Source organism: Sciurus carolinensis, chromosome 5, assembly GCF_902686445.1.
Source record: "Sciurus carolinensis chromosome 5, mSciCar1.2, whole genome shotgun sequence".
In the NCBI taxonomy this organism is placed as follows: Eukaryota; Metazoa; Chordata; class Mammalia; order Rodentia; family Sciuridae; genus Sciurus; species Sciurus carolinensis.
The window spans coordinates 125910450-125930463 of record NC_062217.1 but is presented as its reverse complement, the minus strand read 5'-3'; the positions used below and the strand labels follow the sequence as shown (position 1 = coordinate 125930463).

General features: G+C 46.8%; 2 protein-coding genes across 11 annotated transcripts in view; one reads left to right on the top strand and one right to left on the bottom strand.

Annotated features, from left to right (window-relative positions):
• Samd8 (sterile alpha motif domain containing 8) overlaps positions 1–6248 on the bottom strand; it is a 59211-nt gene extending 52963 nt beyond the window's left edge. For 2 of the 3 annotated variants that reach the window (XM_047553970.1, XM_047553972.1), the window contains exon 1: positions 6036–6248. In XM_047553970.1, coding sequence (XP_047409926.1) covers positions 6036–6209 — 174 coding nt within the window. In that variant the 5' untranslated portion in view covers positions 6210–6248. Of the gene's footprint in view, positions 1–5979 lie in introns of all 3 variants that reach the window. The other variant, XM_047553973.1, reaches the window with a different exon arrangement.
• Positions 6249–7821: 1573 nt separating this feature from the next.
• Dusp13 (dual specificity phosphatase 13) lies at positions 7822–19498 on the top strand. 8 transcript variants are annotated; one of them, XM_047551918.1, is made up of 7 exons: positions 7828–8039; positions 10266–10473; positions 11445–11648; positions 12727–12821; positions 16036–16209; positions 18144–18364; positions 19032–19498. In XM_047551918.1, the coding sequence occupies exons 1-7, from the start codon at positions 7891–7893 to the stop codon at positions 19238–19240; spliced, it is 1260 nt and encodes a 419-aa protein (XP_047407874.1). In that variant the 5' UTR covers positions 7828–7890; the 3' UTR covers positions 19241–19498. The 8 variants fall into 8 exon arrangements, with proteins under 8 accessions (XP_047407882.1, XP_047407879.1, XP_047407880.1 ...); XM_047551919.1 differs by lacking the exons at positions 7828–8039; positions 10266–10473 and adding an exon at positions 10982–11138; XM_047551926.1 differs by lacking the exons at positions 11445–11648; positions 12727–12821; positions 18144–18364; positions 19032–19498 and adding an exon at positions 8796–9013 and having other exon boundaries at positions 7822–8039; positions 16036–16168.
• The last annotated feature ends 516 nt before the right edge of the window (positions 19499–20014 follow it).

Genomic DNA, 20014 nt, shown 5'->3' with positions numbered 1-20014 from the left:
TTTAATAATATACAATGGCAACTCCTATGTAGTAAAGAATTGCTCTCTTTTGATTCTATTGCTCCTAAACAATGTACCATGTGAATAGTGATTATGTGGATGTTAGTAACCATTCTTTAGTTTGTACCCAGGTAAGGGTCATTTTGACCCACTTCCCCCTCTGTCGATATCTCATGTTATTAATGTGTAATTTCGAATCACAGCAACAGACACTTATGATTAATGTAATTTTTGGTATAAGAACCCCTACAACCCTGGGGTCGGGGCTGTTCTCCCAATAGCCATTTTTGGGGGCATTGTGTGAGACAGTCAGCTGGCTTAATAAAGACTCTCAAATTTGGACTTCTCACTGATGATTGGTCGTTCTTAAGTTGCGCCCCATAACACCTGTAATCCCAGCAGCTCAGGAGGCTAAAGCAGAAGGATCTCAAGTTCAAAGCCAGCTTCAGTAACTTAAGAGAGGCTCTAAGCAATTCAGGGAGACCCCATTTCTAAATAAAACACAAAAAGGGCTGGGGATGGTTGAGCACTCTGGGTTCAATACCTAGTACTCTACCCCCTAAAAATTGAACAGAGCTACTATTCAACCCAGCAGTTGTACTCCTGGGCATTTATTCCAGATAAATGAAACCTATGTCTACATAAATAAATACACACATAAGTGTATAGGTTCATAGCAGTATTACTTATAAATAGTTGAAATTAAAAAAAGATCCTACAATATATGAATAGCCAAACTGTGGCACTCCTACCATGGAATATTACTCAGCAATAAAAATGAATAAACTGAAATGGGGGGGATGGATAAACTATTGATATACACAATAACTTGGAAGACTCTCAAAGGAATTAGGATGAGGAGGGAAAAGCTAATCTCAAAAGGTCACATATGATATGATTCCATTTATGTAACATTCTCAAATTGACAAAACTATACAAATGGAATACAGATTAGTGGTTGCCAGGGGTTAAACATGGTGTGTGTTGAGGCTAGGGGGTAACAATAATAGAATAACACAGGGAAATCTTTGTAGTGATGAAATATAAGTTCTGTATCTTTATTGGGGAAATGTTACACAAAATCTATGCATGATAAAATAACACAGAACTATATAAGCACACTGCACCAATGTCAATTTCCTGGAGTTGATACTGTTTTATAATTATGTAAGATGTAACTATTGCAGGAAACTGGGTGAAAGCACATGAGATCTCTCTGTACCATCTTTGCAACTTCCTGTAAATCTACATTTCAAAACAAAGTTTAAAAACTTTTTCAAAGGAAAAAGCTCTTTAAAAATAACATGTAGCATGTGTATGCTTTTTAATAAAGAAAATACAAAACTATTAATAGTTATTCCTTAGGTGGGCTCTTTCTACATTAATTATTTCTAGAATTTCTATATTTTATACAATGAGCATGCAATACTTGGTGATCAGAAAGAAAAATAATTTTTAAGAAAATAAAAACTAGACAGGCACAGACACATACTTATAATCCCTGCTACTAAAGAGATTAAGGGAGAAGAATCACAAGTTTAAGGCCAGTCTCAATATTTAGTGAGACCCTGTCTCAAAATTTTAGAAAAGGGCTAGACATGTAGCTCAGTGGTAGAGTGCCCCTGGGTTCAATCCCCAGTAATGCCAAAAAAAAAAAAAAAAAAAAGAGCGAGAGAGAAAAAAATTGAAAATAATATTATTTTTCACTGTTCAAAACACATCACTTAAATAGATAACGAATTAAACCAATTATTAACTCACACATGCCTACACATACTAAATAAAAGACATGAAATACTGGGTTTTTTTTGTTTGTTTGTTTGTTTGTTTTTGGTACTAGGATTTGAACCCAGGGATGCTTAAGCCACATCTTCAGCCCTTTTTAATTTTGAAACAGGGTCTCACTAAGTTGCTTAAGACCTCACTTAGTTGCTGAGGCGGGCTTTGAACTTGTGATCCTCCTGCCTCAGCCTCCCCAGCCACTGGGATTACAGGCCTGCAGCACCATGCCTGGCTCAGAGTTATTTTTTGGCTTCCCTGACCATGCACTCTTATATACTAATTAAAAATTGTTGTGTATATTAAAGAACATACTTTTTTCTTTTGGCTCCCACTTACCTTTAAATTAAGATTTCACCTTTCAGGGTGTACCTATATCTGTACCACATCCAGAATTGTCTGAGCTTAGTGAATAAGAATCTGAAAGACATAGCTGTCCACTTTATTTCATTGATTATACAAAAATTTTTTTAACCTACAATCAAAATTTAGTGGTAAATTTAGTGAAGGGTTCCTGACCTGGCACATAACATACCAGTAAAGAAGGTAAGTGTGTAACCTTCTAATTCTTACTCTAATCAGTATAAAATATTTGGGCAGACTAGTGGTTGGACATATGGACTAATAAAATTTTTACTTTTAAAATGTGCTTCGCAGGGAACTGGGGATGAAGCTCAGTGCAAGCATTTGCCTAGCATACAACAAGGTCCTGTGTTTCATCCCCATAAGTAAACAGGCTACATCCCAAAATCCAATCAGCATAACAAAAAATGAGATATTGGCTCAAGACTTCATACCCTAATACATACTATGAAAATTTATTGAATTTGGACTCAAATTTTAGTGTATAGTTGTGGCAATCTCTGCTTCATGCCAATATTACATTGATGAAACTAACATCAATTTCATTTAGTCTTAAAGTTTCAAGCTAAAAATGATTTGCAGTTATTTCCAATAACTCAGTAACACAGTTTAACCCAGAAGATCCTAAATTAGGAGAATCCATGGTTCTCATCTATTAGAATTTCTTATCTTCAAGAATTTCAAAAGAATAGAAGAAGTGTCAAGATAATACTATGGCCAGGCACAGTAGCAAACATCTGTAATCCCAGCAGCTCAGGAGGCTGAGGCAGGAGGATAGTGAGTTCAAAACCAGTCTTAGCAAAAAAGCGAGGCATTAAGCAACTGAGTGAGACCCTGTCTCTAAATAAAATACAAAATAGAATTGAGGATGTGGCTCAGTGGTGGAGTGCCCTTGAGTTCAATCCCCAGTACCAAAAAAAAAAGAACAGGATAATATGTTACCATGTGTCTCTTGTCCTCCACCACAAGTCATAAGCTTTGCTAAACCCACAAACCCACAATAAAATTTAAGAGAAATACAATATAATTCACTGCCCCCAAAACATCATTCTTTTGAGGTACATATAAAGCACTATTTTATTATCAAACATTGTGGTGAAATTATTATGACCAAGTTTTCTTATTAATAGATTCACATATTACATTCAGTGCTGAAGTAAGGTTCAGTGTATAATGAAGCCACAGATCATTTCAATATGGAGGCATAAAGTCTCTAAACAGAGCTAAAAGGTTCAGCTTAAAATCTGGTGATGGCTCAAGGCCCAAGATTCAACCCCTAGCACAGAAAAAAAAAAGAAAAAAAAAAACAGTTGATGCGTGTACAAGAGAAGTATAGGATCTTCTCCATGTGTACCCTGTCCATGATCTCATTTTTAGTTAAGCACAAGCCATGAAGTAGGAATCACTGTAATGATACTTGAAATCAAATCGTTCTTTCTGTTCTTATCCTAATATTATACCCCTCCACTGTGTTATATCAGACCTTGAGAGAAAAACAAAAACAAATGCTAGTTCCAAAAGAGTTCCTAAAACACATGCAAGCAAAAAATTAAGGATAACAGCATTTGTAAAATAAGTAATACCGTACTCACAAACAAATAAAACATAAGAAGTGAAAAAAATCCAGGTTTCCTTTCCCCAAAATTTTGCAAAAAAGTAAAACATTTACTCTGGATATGAAAGGATGTAGTTCCCTTCAATAATCTAAAATCCATTAAAAGAATGAAATTATCTCATATTTTATTTATTCAATAAATACCACAATCTTTCAAAAGAGCTTTCACAGATAATTTAGCAGAATACAGAACTGTATTTATATTTCATATAAATGTCCAAAAAGGATCAAAACTATACAACTTTAAATTTTAAAAGTAGATCAACCTTCACTAACAATATATCATCATATGAAGTCAATCTTTTGACAACCTTAGTTAAAACAAACCTAAAAGCTTCTCCTTTGAAGAAATAATTATTGTTCCACTGAGCATTTAAAGATAGGACATACAGTTCATACAAAACTAATTTAACAGCTTGTTGCAATCAGTAAATTGTCGTCTTATGACAAACAACAAATATTTGTTTAGAGTAGAAAAATACTTCATCAAAAGTTCAAATAGGCCAACAACTTTGCAAAATCTATAATCAGATAAAAAGTTGGTTCGGTTCAATTTGGTTTGGGTACTGGGGATTGAACTCAGGGACACTGAACCACATCACAGCCCTATTTTGTATTTTATTTTGAGACAGGGTCTCACTGAGTTGCTTAGTGCCTCACTTTTGCTGAGACTGGCTTTGAACTTGTGATCCTCCTGCCTCAGCCTCCTGAGCTGCTGGGATTACAGGTATGTGCCACCACACCTGGCCAGATAAAAAGTTTTTAAAACATTACATGAGAAAGTCAAACTAAGACTCCATGGAGTCGTGTTATAATTTAATAATTAGAAAAGAAAATTAATTTATTTCTCATTAAGTGAATACAAATTTTACAATGATCATTTTTCTGATTTTTTTCAATTATGGTTTTGGTACTACATCTTCTATAAAAAGCATATGTGCTCACCTGTCCCAGTTCTATTAGCTGCCAACTACAAGAATTCTCTATTTTTAATTTTTTCTAGATCACTGTATTAAAATACTATTCATGTATCTGCAAAATGGAACTTGACTATTAGTCCTTCAAATCTGTCAAAAGTAAACCTCAAATTTTCAAGAGATAATTTCAGTCCTACAGTTACCAGTGAGAGGAAGATCTGGTAGGCTCAGGGACTATGATGATTTCATTTCTAGTCTTATGTGCCTTCTTAACGCAGAAACTTAAATTGGTCATATTTTTACCCTGTGGCAAATACATATGTCAACTCAAGCTGGGAAAATGGTACCACCTCACGCTGAGGGGCTGTAAAATTAAGTACCCAAATTCCTCTTTCACGTTTAATTTTTAAAATTTAAACCTAATGTATTAAATCTTTTTTAGGATTTAAACTTGCCTGGTATTTAAACTCATTTAAGAATTATGAAGAAAAAGAGAAGTACACCATTACGGTTAAAAGAAATCCAAATGATACCTTTATTTTCAGAATCACCCCTTTCACTGCTTTCTTAAAACATCACTTCCTCTGCACTACTTCCCCCAGTCCTGCAGACAAATCAGTGAATAACGCCTCTCACACTCAGATTGTTAAAGGGATCCACTGTCCACAAAACAGCGCTATGCTCCGTACCCTGCCCTAAGGATCTTTGATGACTTGAAAGACACCTACTTGTAAAATGCGAAAGCCCTAAATTAGATCCCCAAGGGCTCCTTTTCTTTCTTAACCACAATTCTCCTTTTCAATCCTTCTCTCAACCCTGTAGGTCAGACGACTTTTCATCCAACAGCCTCTTTCAGTCAAACCTAACTCCTGCCCTCCAATACCTCCGTCCCCACCCCGGTCAATTGGCCATCACGCCAAGTCGGTTCCCTTGCCCTCGCCCTGGGTTTAACCCCGGGCCAGGCCTGCTTTGCCATCCCTTCTACCCACTACCAAAGCCCCGCGCATCTCTTCCTCCAGGTGCACATTCCCGGGGACCCCTTCCACCCTCTTCCATCACTACTCTGCTCTCAAAAGCTCCAAGCCCTAGCCTCTCCGCGTCCTCCCGTCCTTCTCGCCCCTCAGCCTCTACTGACCCCTCAGCCTCCAGCGTCGTCAACCCTTCAGGCCGTCGGCTCAACAACCTCCATTTCCTCCAGATTCCATTCTAGAGCGGACTCTCCTGGCCCCCTCAACCGTCTCCCCGCGGCCCCTCGGGCTCCCTGCCCCTCGAAGCCCCCAGCTCCACCCCTGACTCCCCACTCACCCTTGGCTGCAGGCGCCCCCCAGTCTCCCCTCTCCTCAGCCTCAGCGCCCGCTCACCTCCGCGACGGGAGTCGGGCTTCCCGGACCCACCTCCGAGTCGGCGTCCGAGGCGCCGTCGGAGTCCCGGGCCCTTCGCGCCTCGCCGGAGTGGAGCACTTCGAGCGGCGGGGGCGGAACCCGGGGCGGGGAGCCGGAGTGGAGGCGGGGGCGGTGGCGGCTGCGCGCAGGCATCGCTCCGGCTCCGTCACCGCCGCTCCGGCAGCTGCTCCAAGCCGAACCGGAACTGCTTCGGGAGGCGGAGCACTACCGGCAGAAGGCGGGGCACTACCGGAGAAGGGGCGGGGCCAATACCGGAAGGGACGCGATACTCCCGCTCGCCGGAGAAATGTAGGGAAAGCGCTGCAGGATAGCTTGAGAGCGCACGCGTCAGGCCCGACGCCTAAGAGGGAGAAGGGGGCTGGTGGAGACAGAGCGGGATTGGCAAATGGGGTTGGGGACCAAGAGGAAGTTATCCTGATTCCTTTGCCGGAGGCAAGGTCCCTTTCAAGAGTCAGCCCCCAATAATCATGGCTATCATATACTTCCCTTTTACTCTCTGACAATGTCTATGCCAAATACCAGATAAATATCTCACTTAATCCTTGTTTCAGCTCTACAGTAGAGCTGAAGTAGATCATACAACACAGGCCAAAAATATCATTGCCTGACAAATCACAGTAAATCTGTGCCCAAACTGGTATTCTCATCTAAATCTGCCTACCAACCAAAATTGTTTTCACTCTACAATTCTACCCTACCCTGAGAGAAGGCCCCCTCCCAACCCAGACCTAGCACTGGCAGAAAGCAAATCTAAAGCCAGCTGCGTCCTGAGCTCTAGACCCTTCTTGGCCTTGCCTCCCCATACAGAACCAGACCAGTTTTGCTGGCTCTGAATGGGATGGGAGCATGTCCTAGGTGGACAGGAGTGCATACTGTTTCCAGGGAATTCCCTGGCATGGTCTTTCCCCTCAAGCAGGACTCAAGTAGCTGGGAACCTGCCCAACAGAGCTCATACCTGTCCCAGGCCCTCAGGGTCCCCATGAAGTCACATGAGGGAGGGTAAGACATCCTTTTTGCCCATAACCAGCTCCACCTTTTCTCAGTTTCTCCTTTGGGGCTGAAAGCCCTGATAGGCAGAAAAATCTCCTTCCTACTCTCAAAATGTCTGATGAGTGGCCCTTTGGCTCTTAAAGTCTAGAGCGATGTTCACTTCTTCTTTGATATACAATGCTCCTTCAACCTTCTCTTTAAACTGGCCATCTTCATTACAGGACCATTGTTCAAGCCTCCTGTGAACCATGGGTACCCTTTAGATGCTGTCCTCCATGTCTCCTCCCCATGTTTCTCATGACACTACAACTCAGAAAACTGCCCTGAGCTCCACAATCCAGAGGCTCATCCAACAGACATTCAGCTCCCATCCCAGACCTGCAAAACTTCTTCTATTATTCATCCTTAGAACCAACCACCTTCTCTCCAACCTGTTTTAACTTAGACCCAAATCAGACTTATACATGGCTCTAAACCTATTAATGCAACAAATGTTTCTAAGCATCTACTATGTGTTAGATACAGCACATCCTTTGTTTTTTTATGTAACCCTTGCAACAATAAAAGGTATGATTATCCTTATTTTACAGATGAAGAAACTGAAGTTAATGGAGGTAGTGATTTGCAGGAGGTATATCCTATTCCATGTTCTCAAGGAGTGTGGGGGTGGAGCCTGGCTTGGGACAAACAGGCCTCTCTGAAGGCCCCTGGGACTTGCTGAGTCACTCCTGTCCCACCTGTCCCTGCCAATCCCTGGAAGGAGAAGCGACACTGGAGAAGCAGAAGAGTGATTGCAGAGGCAGAGGGGAAGGCGGGCTGGCCCATGGCTGAGGCCTTGCTCCCACAGCTGGAGGGAGATGCCGAAGCCACGCCTTGCCCCAGCGTCCTGGAGCTAGAGGAGCTCCTGAGGGCAGGGAAGGCCTCTTGCAGCCGTGTGGATGAAGTTTGGCCCAATCTTTTCATAGGAGATGCGTGAGTGGCCACTGGCAGAGGGGTGTGAGGGTGGAGACAAGGAGAAGCACTTTACCCCATATGGATGTGTGTGGACATAAGGGGCGAAAGTTCTGTTCTTGGCATGCCAAGCCAAGGACTTTTTCCAGGACTCTCATCTGTTGGGGACAGTGCAGTGACCAGGTTTGGCCACCAGAGGGAGCAGGTATTTTTGTCTACCTGCAAGATGGGAACTTCCCACAGGTTCAGGAGTCTTCTGGCACATCCAGGACAAGTGGCCAGAAGCCTGGGGGAAAATATTTGGAGTATAACATGGGGTAGACAGAGATCCCTCTTTCTGATTCCAGCCTCCTTCCTCTGGACATAGAGTGGGTGGAGAAACCTGACTGAGGGTGAATCAGGGAAGGTGTCACCTCTAGACCTTTGCAGATTAGAGGCAGGTATGAGCTGGTGATCAAGAAAAACCGGATGTATGTGGGAGGACTGGGGCAAGAAGGGAGAGGCAGCAAGCCCCCAGGGCCAAAGCAGTCCCCTTCTTCCCACCCTGCCCAGGGGGCAGATTGCCTGGGGAAGCAAAGAGGTCTAAAGATAACCCTACAGTACCAGTTCTTCCACCAGAAAGCTTTGGGGGTGGGGCATGGGCAGCAGACCCTAGCTGGGGTTGGCTGGGCTCTAGCTCCCTCTGGACTTCATCCTTCAAAGCAGGGACCATGCAAAGCCTCCTTGGACCCTACAGCGTAGCCAGCATCCAGCCCCCTTCCTGCTCCCCCCTCCCAGGGCCACGGCAAATAACCGCTTTGAGCTGTGGAAGTTGGGCATCACCCACGTGCTGAACGCCGCCCATGGGGGCCTCTACTGTCAGGGCAGCCCTGACTTCTACGGCAGCAGTGTGACCTACCTGGGGGTGCCAGCCCACGACCTCCCTGACTTTGACATCAGCACCTACTTCTCCTCTGCAGCTGACTTCATCCACCGTGCCCTCAGCACACCTGGGGGTAGGACTTGGGACCAGAAGCCATATCCCACCCTGCTCGTCATGGGGAGGATACCCCATTTCCCTTCAATCATCAGTATGCTCCTGCTCCCATCCCTAGTTTTTAGAAATTCTCCATTTAGTGCTCCAACACTTTATCTAAACCCATTGCTTCACAGATGGGGAAACTGAGGCCAAAATAATAAGACCATGCCATGAGTTCAAAGGAGTCCTGGGCCTGGAATCCAGGTCTCACAAACAGCAGAACAATTCTTTCTCTGCAATACTCAGCCTTGGGGAATCACCGTTTGGTATCTAGATGTCTGCCCTAAAGTACTTTCAAATGTGGGGGTGGGCATGCACAGGGTACGATAAAGAAGCCTGAAGAGGCTGGCGCTCCGGCTTTGTGTTCATCCTGAAAGATGGCTGTGCCTCTAGCTATATGACCCTAGGCAAGCCAGTGTCCCTCTCTGGACTTCAGTTTCTTCATCTATGTGATGGGAATAACAAAACTACAGCTCATATCACTCTTTTTTAAATGCCCAAGGCACTTCGACACTCTTTTGTTATTCATTTATTAGCTATTATCTTCTATGTGCCAGACACTAAACTAAATTGAGGGATTCCAGACTTGAACAAGGCAGGGCCCCTGCACTCACGGAACTTGCCAAATTGTAAAGTATTGTGAATGCTACTGATGTGGGAGGGCAAATGTGAAGTGGTGTGGCAACACAGGACAGGGGTGGGGGACTTCCCTTTACAACAGTGTCCACTGGGCCACATGCAAAAATGATGAGCTGCTCTGTGATTCAAGCAATACCTCGAGTGGTCAGGAAATCATGTCTCAGCTGAAATTCAATGGATGAATAGTAGAAATTAGTCAGACCAAGATCAACAGGAACATTTTCAAGGTAGTAGGAATAGTACAGGCTTAAGGCTGGAGGTCAGAGACCATGACAGTTTCAAGGAACTGTGTTCCTTACCCAGTTCCTAGAGATGAGGGTTGAGATGGGTTCATCTTGAGATGAGGCTACAAGGTCAGGAAGGGCCAGCTCTCAGAGGGTCTTGTAAGCCATGTTAAGGATTTGAACTGCATCCCAAGGACAGACAAAATAGGTGTTGTCTACCCATTCAAAAGATCAGGAACTGAGATCCATGAAGGCTGAGTGACTTGCCCAGGGTTCCAGAGTGCCCTGAGGCAGGGTAGGGAGTGGAACTTGGGTCGGGTGGGATGGCTGGTGGGAAAGGGTCTTTCACCAGGATGTCTCCCTTAGCCAAGGTCCTGGTGCACTGTGTGGTGGGTGTGAGCCGCTCTGCCACACTGGTCCTGGCCTATCTCATGCTGCACCAGCAGCTGTCCCTGCGTCAGGCGGTGATCACTGTGAGGGAACACCGGTGGATCTTCCCCAACCGTGGCTTCCTCCACCAGCTCTGCCAGCTGGACAAGCAACTGCGGGGTGCAAGCCGGAGCTAAGAAGCCAGGTAAGGAATACACGATAGTGAAGACAGGTGCCCATGACAATGAGAAGTCAGGCAAAGGCCTGGGCAAAGAACATGTCAAGAGTTGGCTGGTGGGGCTGTGTGTGGCTGGAAATGGTGACAGGGGGCCTGCTATGCTCCCCAACCGACAGGGGTCCTCTTGCCCATTGAAGGTCTCACTGGGGCCAGGCAAGCAGTCCTCCAGTAGGACCCCTGCCTCAGTTGACCTTGATTCTTCAGACCCCAGAAGGTAGAGAAAGTCAAGGAAAAATTGGGGGTGGTAAGCATTCTGTAGAAGAGGTGAGCCTTCCCACCTGCTCCAGGCTGCCCTGTCCCACCTTGACTGAGCCTATGGGAATCATCAAATCCCACCAAGGCAGATGTGCAGCCAGGCTGATCAGTCGCACACCTCCCCCACGAAGCTCTGTGGACTGGGAAAACAAAAGGGGATATGAGCCCATGGGAATGGCGTGTTCCCAGTCTGCTCTCTCTCCTCAAACAGGATTCAAGAACCTGGAAGATCAGCAGATCTCTGATCATGCCCAATCACCCCACTTTCTCAGCCTTGGAGTCTTAGAAACCCTGACTTCTAACTTCAGCATCTTGCTCATCAGGCAGCTGTTTTGGGGGAGCTATTTGAGCAGGAAAGCACTGCACAACTTATAGAGGTACCATTTATCAAATTGTGTTACTGGAACCCCTAGAGTTGTGAAGTGCACAGCCTGCGCGCTGTACCCAGCAGCTCTGGCATTTGGGCCCCTTAGGGTGACAGGGCTGCAGAGAGGTCATCTCTCTCCATAAACCATGAATGCCAAGTCAACCTCATCCCTTTTCACCTACACCCACTTGATCTTACACCCAGGACTCGAGACAGAGCAGGTTCAGGTGATGACTCTTGCCGCTGCCCTAACAAGTTCCAGCCAGCCTGGACCTTGGTTTATCAGCCTGTAATATGAAGCATGTCTCTCTCGCAGAGCCCGTCCTTACTCCCTGCCACAGGGCTCTGCCACTTTGCAGCTCTGGCACTGACCCTGCTGGTGCTTCTGGAGGCTCTGGCCCAGGTGGATGCCAAGAAGATGCTAAGAGCCCAGCGTGGGATCCATCCTCGAGCCTGCCACTCCATCTACTTCCTCCTGTATCCCTCACCCCCTCTCGGTCACTGTCTTCAGTCCCCACAGGTGGGAGTAGGCTGCCTTGTCAGCCAAGCCCTGAGGTTGCTTGGTCAGGGACCCCAAGTTCCCTGGAGAGGGGGCAGTGGAAGAGGGTTCTAAGTGTTCCTAATAGTCCTTGGCCACAGCCACCCTCCCCCCAGCTCTCCCCAAGCTTAGGGAACACCAGCAGGAGTTGTGTGTGTGTGTGTGTGTGTGTGTGTGTGTGTGTGTGTGTTCTGGGAGTGGGAGCAGGAATGAGTTTAAGGTATGGGTATATGATGAGGGTCTCTGGATAACAAGGGAAGTTCCTAATAGGCCCAAATCCAAAGTCTCTAACTGACCAGTTAGTCTTGGGAGGGACCTTAAAGACCATCTCACAGACCTCATGGGACAGTGGGACTGGCCAGGGATAGTCTTCACGGGAGGGAGAAGATGGAAAAGGGTGAGAGCAGTTTTTGGATAAAGCTTCTGAAGGCAGAACAGGGTTCTGTAGCCCACTTACACTGCCAGTACTGCCTCCCTCAGCCTGCGTCTGCCAGAGCTTAATCTGGATCAGTTTCATCTTCACCAGCCCCCAGCTGAGGGCTGCTGGGACTGGGTACTGATGTTGGCAATACCACCAGCTTGTCCATGCTTGTGGCTAGTCTCTGTCCTCCTCCACAGATCCTTCCAGCTCCCACTTTTTGCCCCTGCTTCACACTAACCATGAAGACCAAGGGAGCCTTTTTTTTTCTTCTTCTTTTTCTTCTTTTCTTGGTGGTCCTGGGGATCAAGCCCAGGGCCTCACACATGCTAGGCAAGTGATCTTCCACTGAGCCAAATCCCAGTCCCCGAAAGGAGCTTTTAAGATGGTTGGTTTGATCTTCCCCCTTCCTGCCCAGTCATCCTCAGGCACATCCACACAAACACAGGCAGACCTTGGCTGAGCTGCCTGTGCTCCCAGCAGGGCCAGGGCCGAGGCCTAGGCTTAGGCTTGGGGGAGGTGCCTGGCTAGGCTTGGCACTGACCTACCATGAGACTAGTGGACCAGTTGGGAGTGGCAGGGGGAGGTTGGAAGGGGGGAGCAGACAGCATGCTTTATAATTAAACTCAAATCAAAAAATAGAAACAGCATCAAATGTGCAGAGACAGGCGGCTGGAAGCTGGCAGCACAAACTGCCTGTCAGAGAAGACCACAGCCTGGGCTGGACACCCCCTCAGGTGGGTGAGTGCCCCCAATTTAGGGGGGGCCTGAGCATGCTGGGTAACAGGGGCCAGGGCACAGGGGCCTGTGGGTGTCAGGTGAGGATGGAGGCTGGGTTGAGGGACTAAGTGTGTCTGAGATAAAGGCAGAGACACAGCATAAGAGTGTCAGAAAGACCTGGGCTTGAATCCTGACTCCCTCATCTGTTGGTTGTGTGATCTTGCTTAACCTCAAAGCCTTGGTTTTCTCATCTGTAAAATGGGGCTGATACTATTACCTGCTTCATAAGAGCACTATGAGGATTCAATGAGAAAACACAGGTTCTTAGCTATGTCTAGTACATAGTTTGCCCTTTCTTAGTAAGTGGTAAATATGGTAATTATTCCTGAATAAATAAACACAAAGAGATAGAGACCAAATCTCAGCCCCCAAAGAGAAGTTGCCCTCTACCTAGGATACAGCTGAGGTCTGAATGGGTAAGAGTAATTATAGTAATGACAATTATAGTATGATGCACCATTTATTGGCCATCTACCATGAGGCAGACCCTATGGAAGATGCTTTTCATTTATGATTTCATGGGATTCTTACAACTGCCTCAAGAAAGATAATGGCTCTGAGAGGCCACATAGATACAAGTAGAAGACCTGAGAATTCTACCCAGATCTGTCCTCCTCCAAGCTGCACAATGGCAGAGACCACAGCAGCCCACCCCTGGCATCCGCTTGCCACCCGCCTGGGGGCTTCTTTCCCCAGCCCCTTACTGTCCTGTCCTATGAACGCTAGTCCCACCCAGCCTGTGCCTGCTGGGGAAAAGGAGGAGGCAGAGAGGGTGGGCAGCAGGGCTGTACAGGGATACTTCCTGAGCTTCACCCTGCTATGGCTGAGGAAACTTGGAAGTATCAGACAGGACCCTCTGCCGACCAGGGCTGAAGGCAACAGAAACGAGGGGAGCTAAAGCCAAACTCTACTTCCTTTGGGAGCTTGAGGTCCCAGATGGGCAGTTGGGCCTGACTCTGACTGGTAAGGTGGGCTTGTCCCCCCAGTGGGACAATGGATCGGTGGTGGGTATATCCTGAGCATCAGGAGCCAGGCCCTAGGAGAGATCTGACCAAGAGGAGTCCAAGGACAAGTTCCATCCTCAAGAACTAGGTTGGGGTCTCTTAAGTGTTTGAGACCTGAGTTGTGCTATAGCAGCCTCTAATCCCTGACCCTCTGGAGACTCCAGGAGGAAAGAGGTCCAGTTCTTCACAGCCAGAGCTTAGCTTCCTGCTCCCTAGAACAGCTGGGCTGCACAGCACCCACTGGCCACTGGGGGGCGTCCTTACCCCACGCCAAACTCAACAGGCGTGGATCGGCTCCTGCCAGCTTCCCAAAGCTCCATCTGGTCCTGCCAGGCACTGGAGCAGCCCCACCTGGTGGCTCCAGACTAGTGTTGCTGTCGGATGCCTCTAGAGTCTAGGACCCCCTCCACCCCAACATATTACACTACCCTCTGCCCTGTGGTTACTTCATACACAGACCTTTCTCCTGCTCAGGACAGAACCCCAGAGAATTCTGAAAAGTCAGGCAATACCAGGATCTTTAGCATGAGAAAGTGTGGCCCAGACACCAGCAAAGAATTGTTCCTGCTCAGGGCCACAGAATCAGTCCTGGCCAATTCTCCTCCCTCCCTCTAAAGTTCTCTTGCCACCATTTTCAGGTGGCCTCCCATCTTCAGGGGCATAACGGGGCTAAGAGTCTTCACTCCCAGAGATGTCATGGAGGGAGGGGGCCTGAGGTTTGGAATGACGGCTGCTTCCGTCCACAATGCCTACTTCTGCTCTCAGCCCCACCCCCATGGGCTCCAAGGCCAGGTCTGGAATTCTAGCCGCTTCACAGCGTTTGTGTTCTGGACGGAACCTACCCCAGCCTTATTCCGCTCACATGCTGAGTCCTGCCCCTGCACCCAGTCCCCCATTCCCGGTCCCAGACCATGCCCTAGGTAGGTGGCAGGCCATTCAGCCTGCCCTGAGAGGTCACAGTGGGAGATGAGGGGGAAAACTGGGTCTTCACTTCCGCCATGTCCTCCAGCCACCCGCTGGGTGAGCCTGGCCAAGCCAGTGGCCTCCTGGGTGCCTGTTTCTCTCTCTGGTCCTGCCACCACTTACAACAGGGAAAAGGTGTTCTTCCCAGTTTGCACCTTCCCTAGTTACTGGTTGAGAGGATCAGGGACACTGGGCCAGGAAAGGCCCTCCTTCCCATCACAGCACCAGGCTCAGGTTCTGGTGCCACTGATGCCCCAGCTCTGCAGGGTCCCAGACACCCTGAGCCAGCTGACTCCTGACACAACCCGCCCCACTCGGGTGCGGCCTGCTGAGCTGCACTGGCCTGAGTCATGGGGGTAAGGAGGAAAAGCCCGGTGCCTGCAGGCAGATGTGTAGCTCAGCCACACCCAGGCTCCTCTGAGGAGACCCATGGGTTAGTGACCACTCTGGAATTCCCAAAGGTGGCAACTGAAAGGTTTGGGGATGGAACTGAGCACAGACCTGGACTGAAACCCCTGTCTTGCTGCTCATCAGCTACATAGCTGTGGGTGCCACTTAAAAAAAAATACTCTGAGCTTGGTGTCCTTCTAGGAGAAACAGGGACATACCATAAGGGAGGCATTAGACTTAGAAGAGGCATCAGCTCATTCAATATGGAAATGCCAATGATTATCAGTCCACAGGCGCTGACTCTCACACTGGAGAGAGACTCTGATCTCAAGGACCTGGAAGTGGGACCAGCCCTGCAAGTTCTGGGGTAGGGGGTAGAGATGAGCCACCCACGTTGGGTGCCCTCTGAAAACTGTAGCCTTCCAGAGTTTCCATCCCTACAAGGTTCAAACTTACAGGACACTTACGGGGTGGGATTGGCACTGACTGGTGTCATAAAAAGGAAACCTGAAGGCCCAAAGGCCAAAGCTTCTAACACCCATAGCCTCAGAAAAGGGCAGGAGAGAGTTCTGCTCAGCACCCCAGCAGTGATCAGGGAGTTCTGCTGCCCCTTGTGCCTGAGGGGAAGGGTCTAGGTCCCAGCCCAGCTGAGCTGGTTAGTAACCTCATTCGAAACAGCCCTTCCCACAGACCCTGCTCACAGCACCCCAAAGGCACCCCAAAGGCACCTGGCACTGCACCACAGACCTCCCTGTCAGCTGGATCCACCTGGGGGAGCCTGTCTCCAGCACTGGGGTGTTCTACTCTATTTCAGGATGAACTCACTGCAGAAGCAGGATCTCCGGAGGCCCAAGATCCACGGGGCAGTCCGGGCGTCTCCCTATCAGCCACCCACACTGGCCTCGCTGCAGCGCTTGCTGTGGGTCCGTCGGGCCACCATGTTGAACCACATCAACGAGGTCTGGCCCAACCTTTTCTTGGGAGATGCGTGAGTAAGACCTACATGGCCGTTGGAGGTGGCAGAAGGGTGTGAGGTCCACATAGGAATGGAAAACAAGCTTCTCCCAGAGTGCTCCAGGGGCAGAGGTGGCACCCTCTGCCACCCACCATCTCTTTCCATGTTTTTCTTTCTCTTACATGATTTTTACTCTTAACTGTGGAAATAGAACATAAGAAAAGTGCACAGAGCACACATGAACAGTTTCATCTCCCAAGCCAAGAAACTGGACATTTCTTGTGCCCCAGAAGCCCCTACTGAATCCATCTAACTTTTATCTTTCCCAGGGGATAACCACTCTCTAAATGTCAAAATCATTATGTCCTTGTTTTTCTTTCAAGATTTGACCACCTATGTACCTGAACAACATGAGTTTGTCTTTTAAAGTTACATGAATGGAATCATATTGTGCGTATTTTGTGGTTGGCAATGATTTGCTTAAAACTGTGAAAGACACCTATGTTGTTATGGGTAGCTGAAGTTCATTCATTTTTTATTGCTGTGCAATATTCCATTGTGTGATTATAACACAATGGATATTCTATAATATGTGGACATTTGAATTGTTTCCACTTTTTGGCAATTATAAACCATGATCCTAGGAATATTTAAGTGACATGAATCCTGGGAGAACACATGAATTTCTCTAGGTTGTGTAGGAGAGAATAGAATTGAGAGTTATTTTTTCTAAAAGATTTCTTAAACTTCTGAAAATATGAACCAAATATTTATATTTAGAAATTTTCCTTAATATTTGGAAAATGTGGATTAACATCTTGTAACAATATGACTAATATAGTATTCCTTCTCCTACACAGATATAATTCTTGTAGACTTTAAAAATGCATACACATATACATGCTTTTTCACAGTTCCTTCTTATAAAAATGCTTATATACTTTATAGTATGGCTTTGTGATCTCTTTATACAGAAAGCTTTTAAAATGAAATCATACTACATATTTTTTAAATGTTAACATTCTGCTTTGTACCCTGTATTTTTCTTGATATAGTGTAGACAACTTTATTTACCTTCATCTACCACATTTTAGTAGTTATGTAGTATTTCATCATTTTGATACACAGTAGTCCCTCTTTTCTGTGGTGGGGGATATATTCCAAGACCCCCAGTGGATATCTGACACTGAAGATAGTACCAAACACTATGTATCTTCTGTTTTTTTACCTATTCATATATACCTAGGGAAAGTTTCATTTACAAATTAGAAATAGTAAGAGAGTAACAATTAATAAAATAGAAAAGTTACTATATTAACTAAAGTACAGGTTCATGAACACAAGTACTACAATACAATGACAGTTAATCTAATAGCCTAGACAGCTACTTAGTGACTAGAGGGTGGATAGCATATACAGTGTGGATACACTGGACAAAAGAATGATTCATGTACTGGGCAGGGTACTGCAAGATTTCATACACTACTCAGAATAGTGCAAAACTTAAAATTTATGAATTGTCTACTTCTAGAATTGACAATTTAATGTTTTGGGACCATAGTTGACTGTGGGAAGCAAAACCTCAGATAAGAGAGGACTATACATACTTAATATCCTACTATAGGATTCTTAGTAGTTTTTTCCCCTAATTTTTTACTATCTTAAATATCACCAGATTCCATTTACATATATTTGGGGGCACATTCTGAATTCTTCCTTTTATTATGTCCCTAGAAGGAGAATTGCTGGGGACAAGTATATGTACATTTCTAAGGTTTTTGATGTGTGTAGCCAGTTGTCCTTCAGAAAAGTTACCCTGAATGAAAAGGAGCCTTCATTTTCAACTACAGATGTCCCTTCACTAGGGCAGTTCAGCAGTTCACATCTCTATTCTTGGAGGGAAACAGCAAGTTCCAACCCAGCGAGAGCTAACCCAGTGAGATTCATCCCCTTGTGCCCCCCTCCAGGTATGCTGCCCGGGATAAGAGCCAGCTGATCCAGCTGGGCATCACCCATGTTGTGAATGTTGCTGCAGGCAAGTTTCAAGTGGACACAGGTGCCAAGTTCTACCATGGGATGCCCCTGGAGTACTATGGCATCGAGGCTGATGACAACCCCTTCTTTGACCTCAGTGTCTACTTTCTGCCTGTTGCTCAATATATCCGAACTGCCCTCAACACTCCCCGAGGTGAGCTTCTGGGAAGGAGTTGGGTGGGATTGGGAGTTAGGCTATCCATTTCTCCAGTAGCACTGATGGGTGGGGAGTTCAGAGCACAAACCCCATCAGCAATCCTCCCACACTGTGGGGCAAATAGCTGCTACCACTTAGTGTCCCCTTCAGAGACACTCTGGAAACCAACAGTGTCAGACGTAACTACGATCTGCTGTGGTCATTGGCATAACCACATACCTCAGTAAGAGACCAGACATTAGGCAAAAGGCACAAGACCTAGTAAAGGCCCCTCCAAGATGAGGCTTTGGCACAGAGCTGCAGGGGCAGGGGAGAGGGCAGAACTGTGGAGGGTGGAAGTGGGTAGACATTCCCCCGTAATCTGACACAAATTCAGGGGACCCCAGGAGTCCAGTAACCTCCACCTCCACTGAGTTGCAAAGATGTCAGAGGAAGCACCCTGGGTCAGAAAGAAACCCCATTTGCTAACCTTAGCCCTGCCACTACTTGCTATTTGACTTTGAGTCAGCCTTCTTCCCTTGTTGGGCCTGAGGTTTCCCATCTTGCAGTGTTCCTGGATGCTATGGTGGGTAGATGGGCTGAAGGATGGCCAGGGCTGTCTTCTTTCTAAGGTGGTAAGTGATACAGGGTAGGCGTCTGACACGCAGGTTGGGTCTCCCCACAGGCCGCGTGCTGGTCCACTGTGCCATGGGGGTAAGCCGCTCTGCCACACTTGTCCTGGCCTTCCTCATGATCTGCGAGAACATGACACTGGTAGAGGCCATCCAGACGGTGCAGGCCCACCGAGATATCTGCCCCAACTCAGGCTTCCTCCGGCAACTCCAGGTTCTGGACAACCGGCTAGGGCGGGAGACGGGGCGGCTAATGACCTGACAAGCAGCCCAGAGCCCTGGCTCTCCATCCAGCATGGCCCAACCTGACAAGCCTGGACCTGGGGATAGCAGCCTCTGCTGTTTCCAGAGACCCTGAGGTGTAAACAGCCAGTAGGGGCTTAGCTGAGGCAGGGGCAGGGAGAGCTGGGTGGTGACCTTTAGCAGGTGGATTCCCCAACCCAATCAGAGATTCTTTATGCAAAAGAGAATTCAGTCTGTCTCTATAATAAAAGGTTCATCATAATAAAGACAAGAGATCTTCTGGTAGTTTGTGAGAGAATGGCTTACTCTGCAAGGGCCATGAGGTTCCAGAGAACTTACCAACTGTGATTCAGCATGATGGCAGCCCAGAGAAGAAAAGAGTGTGAGTCCATGCCAAGGTTCATTGAAGGCGGAGGGCTGGTGAGGACTGACTGGTGACATTGACCCTGGGTGCAATGCAGAGGAGTCAGGGTACAAGTGCTGAGGCTTAGAGAACTTCTTCCTTATCTTGTCCTTCTCAAACCCTACCCTAGGGTTGGGTTGTCTGATCAAGACCAAAGTTCCACGTGTTCACATCCTCCATGTGTCACTTCCTGTTGGCCCACCCTACCCAAAGCCAACAATAGAAACATGCTGTTAGGGCTGGTGATACAGCTCAGTGGTACAGTGTGTGTCTAGCACATGCAAGGCCCTGGGATAGATTCCCAGCACCACAAAACAAAACAAAACAAAAAAATCCCCCAAATACTTGCTGAGCACAAATAACATCTTTTGAAACCAAGTCAATTACACT

What these genes read in the sequence shown, in the direction of transcription:
- Dusp13 (XM_047551918.1), top strand. Translation starts at nt 7,891, where the DNA reads ATGGCTGAGGCCTTGCTCCCACAGCTGGAGGGAGATGCCGAAGCCACG. An exon ending in TGGGCTGGACACCCCCTCAG is followed by an intron (nt 12,822 to 16,035) that starts GTGGGTGAGTGC and finishes ACTCTATTTCAG; the next exon opens with GATGAACTCACTGCAGAAGC. An exon ending in AACCTTTTCTTGGGAGATGC is followed by an intron (nt 16,210 to 18,143) that starts GTGAGTAAGACC and finishes GCCCCCCTCCAG; the next exon opens with GTATGCTGCCCGGGATAAGA.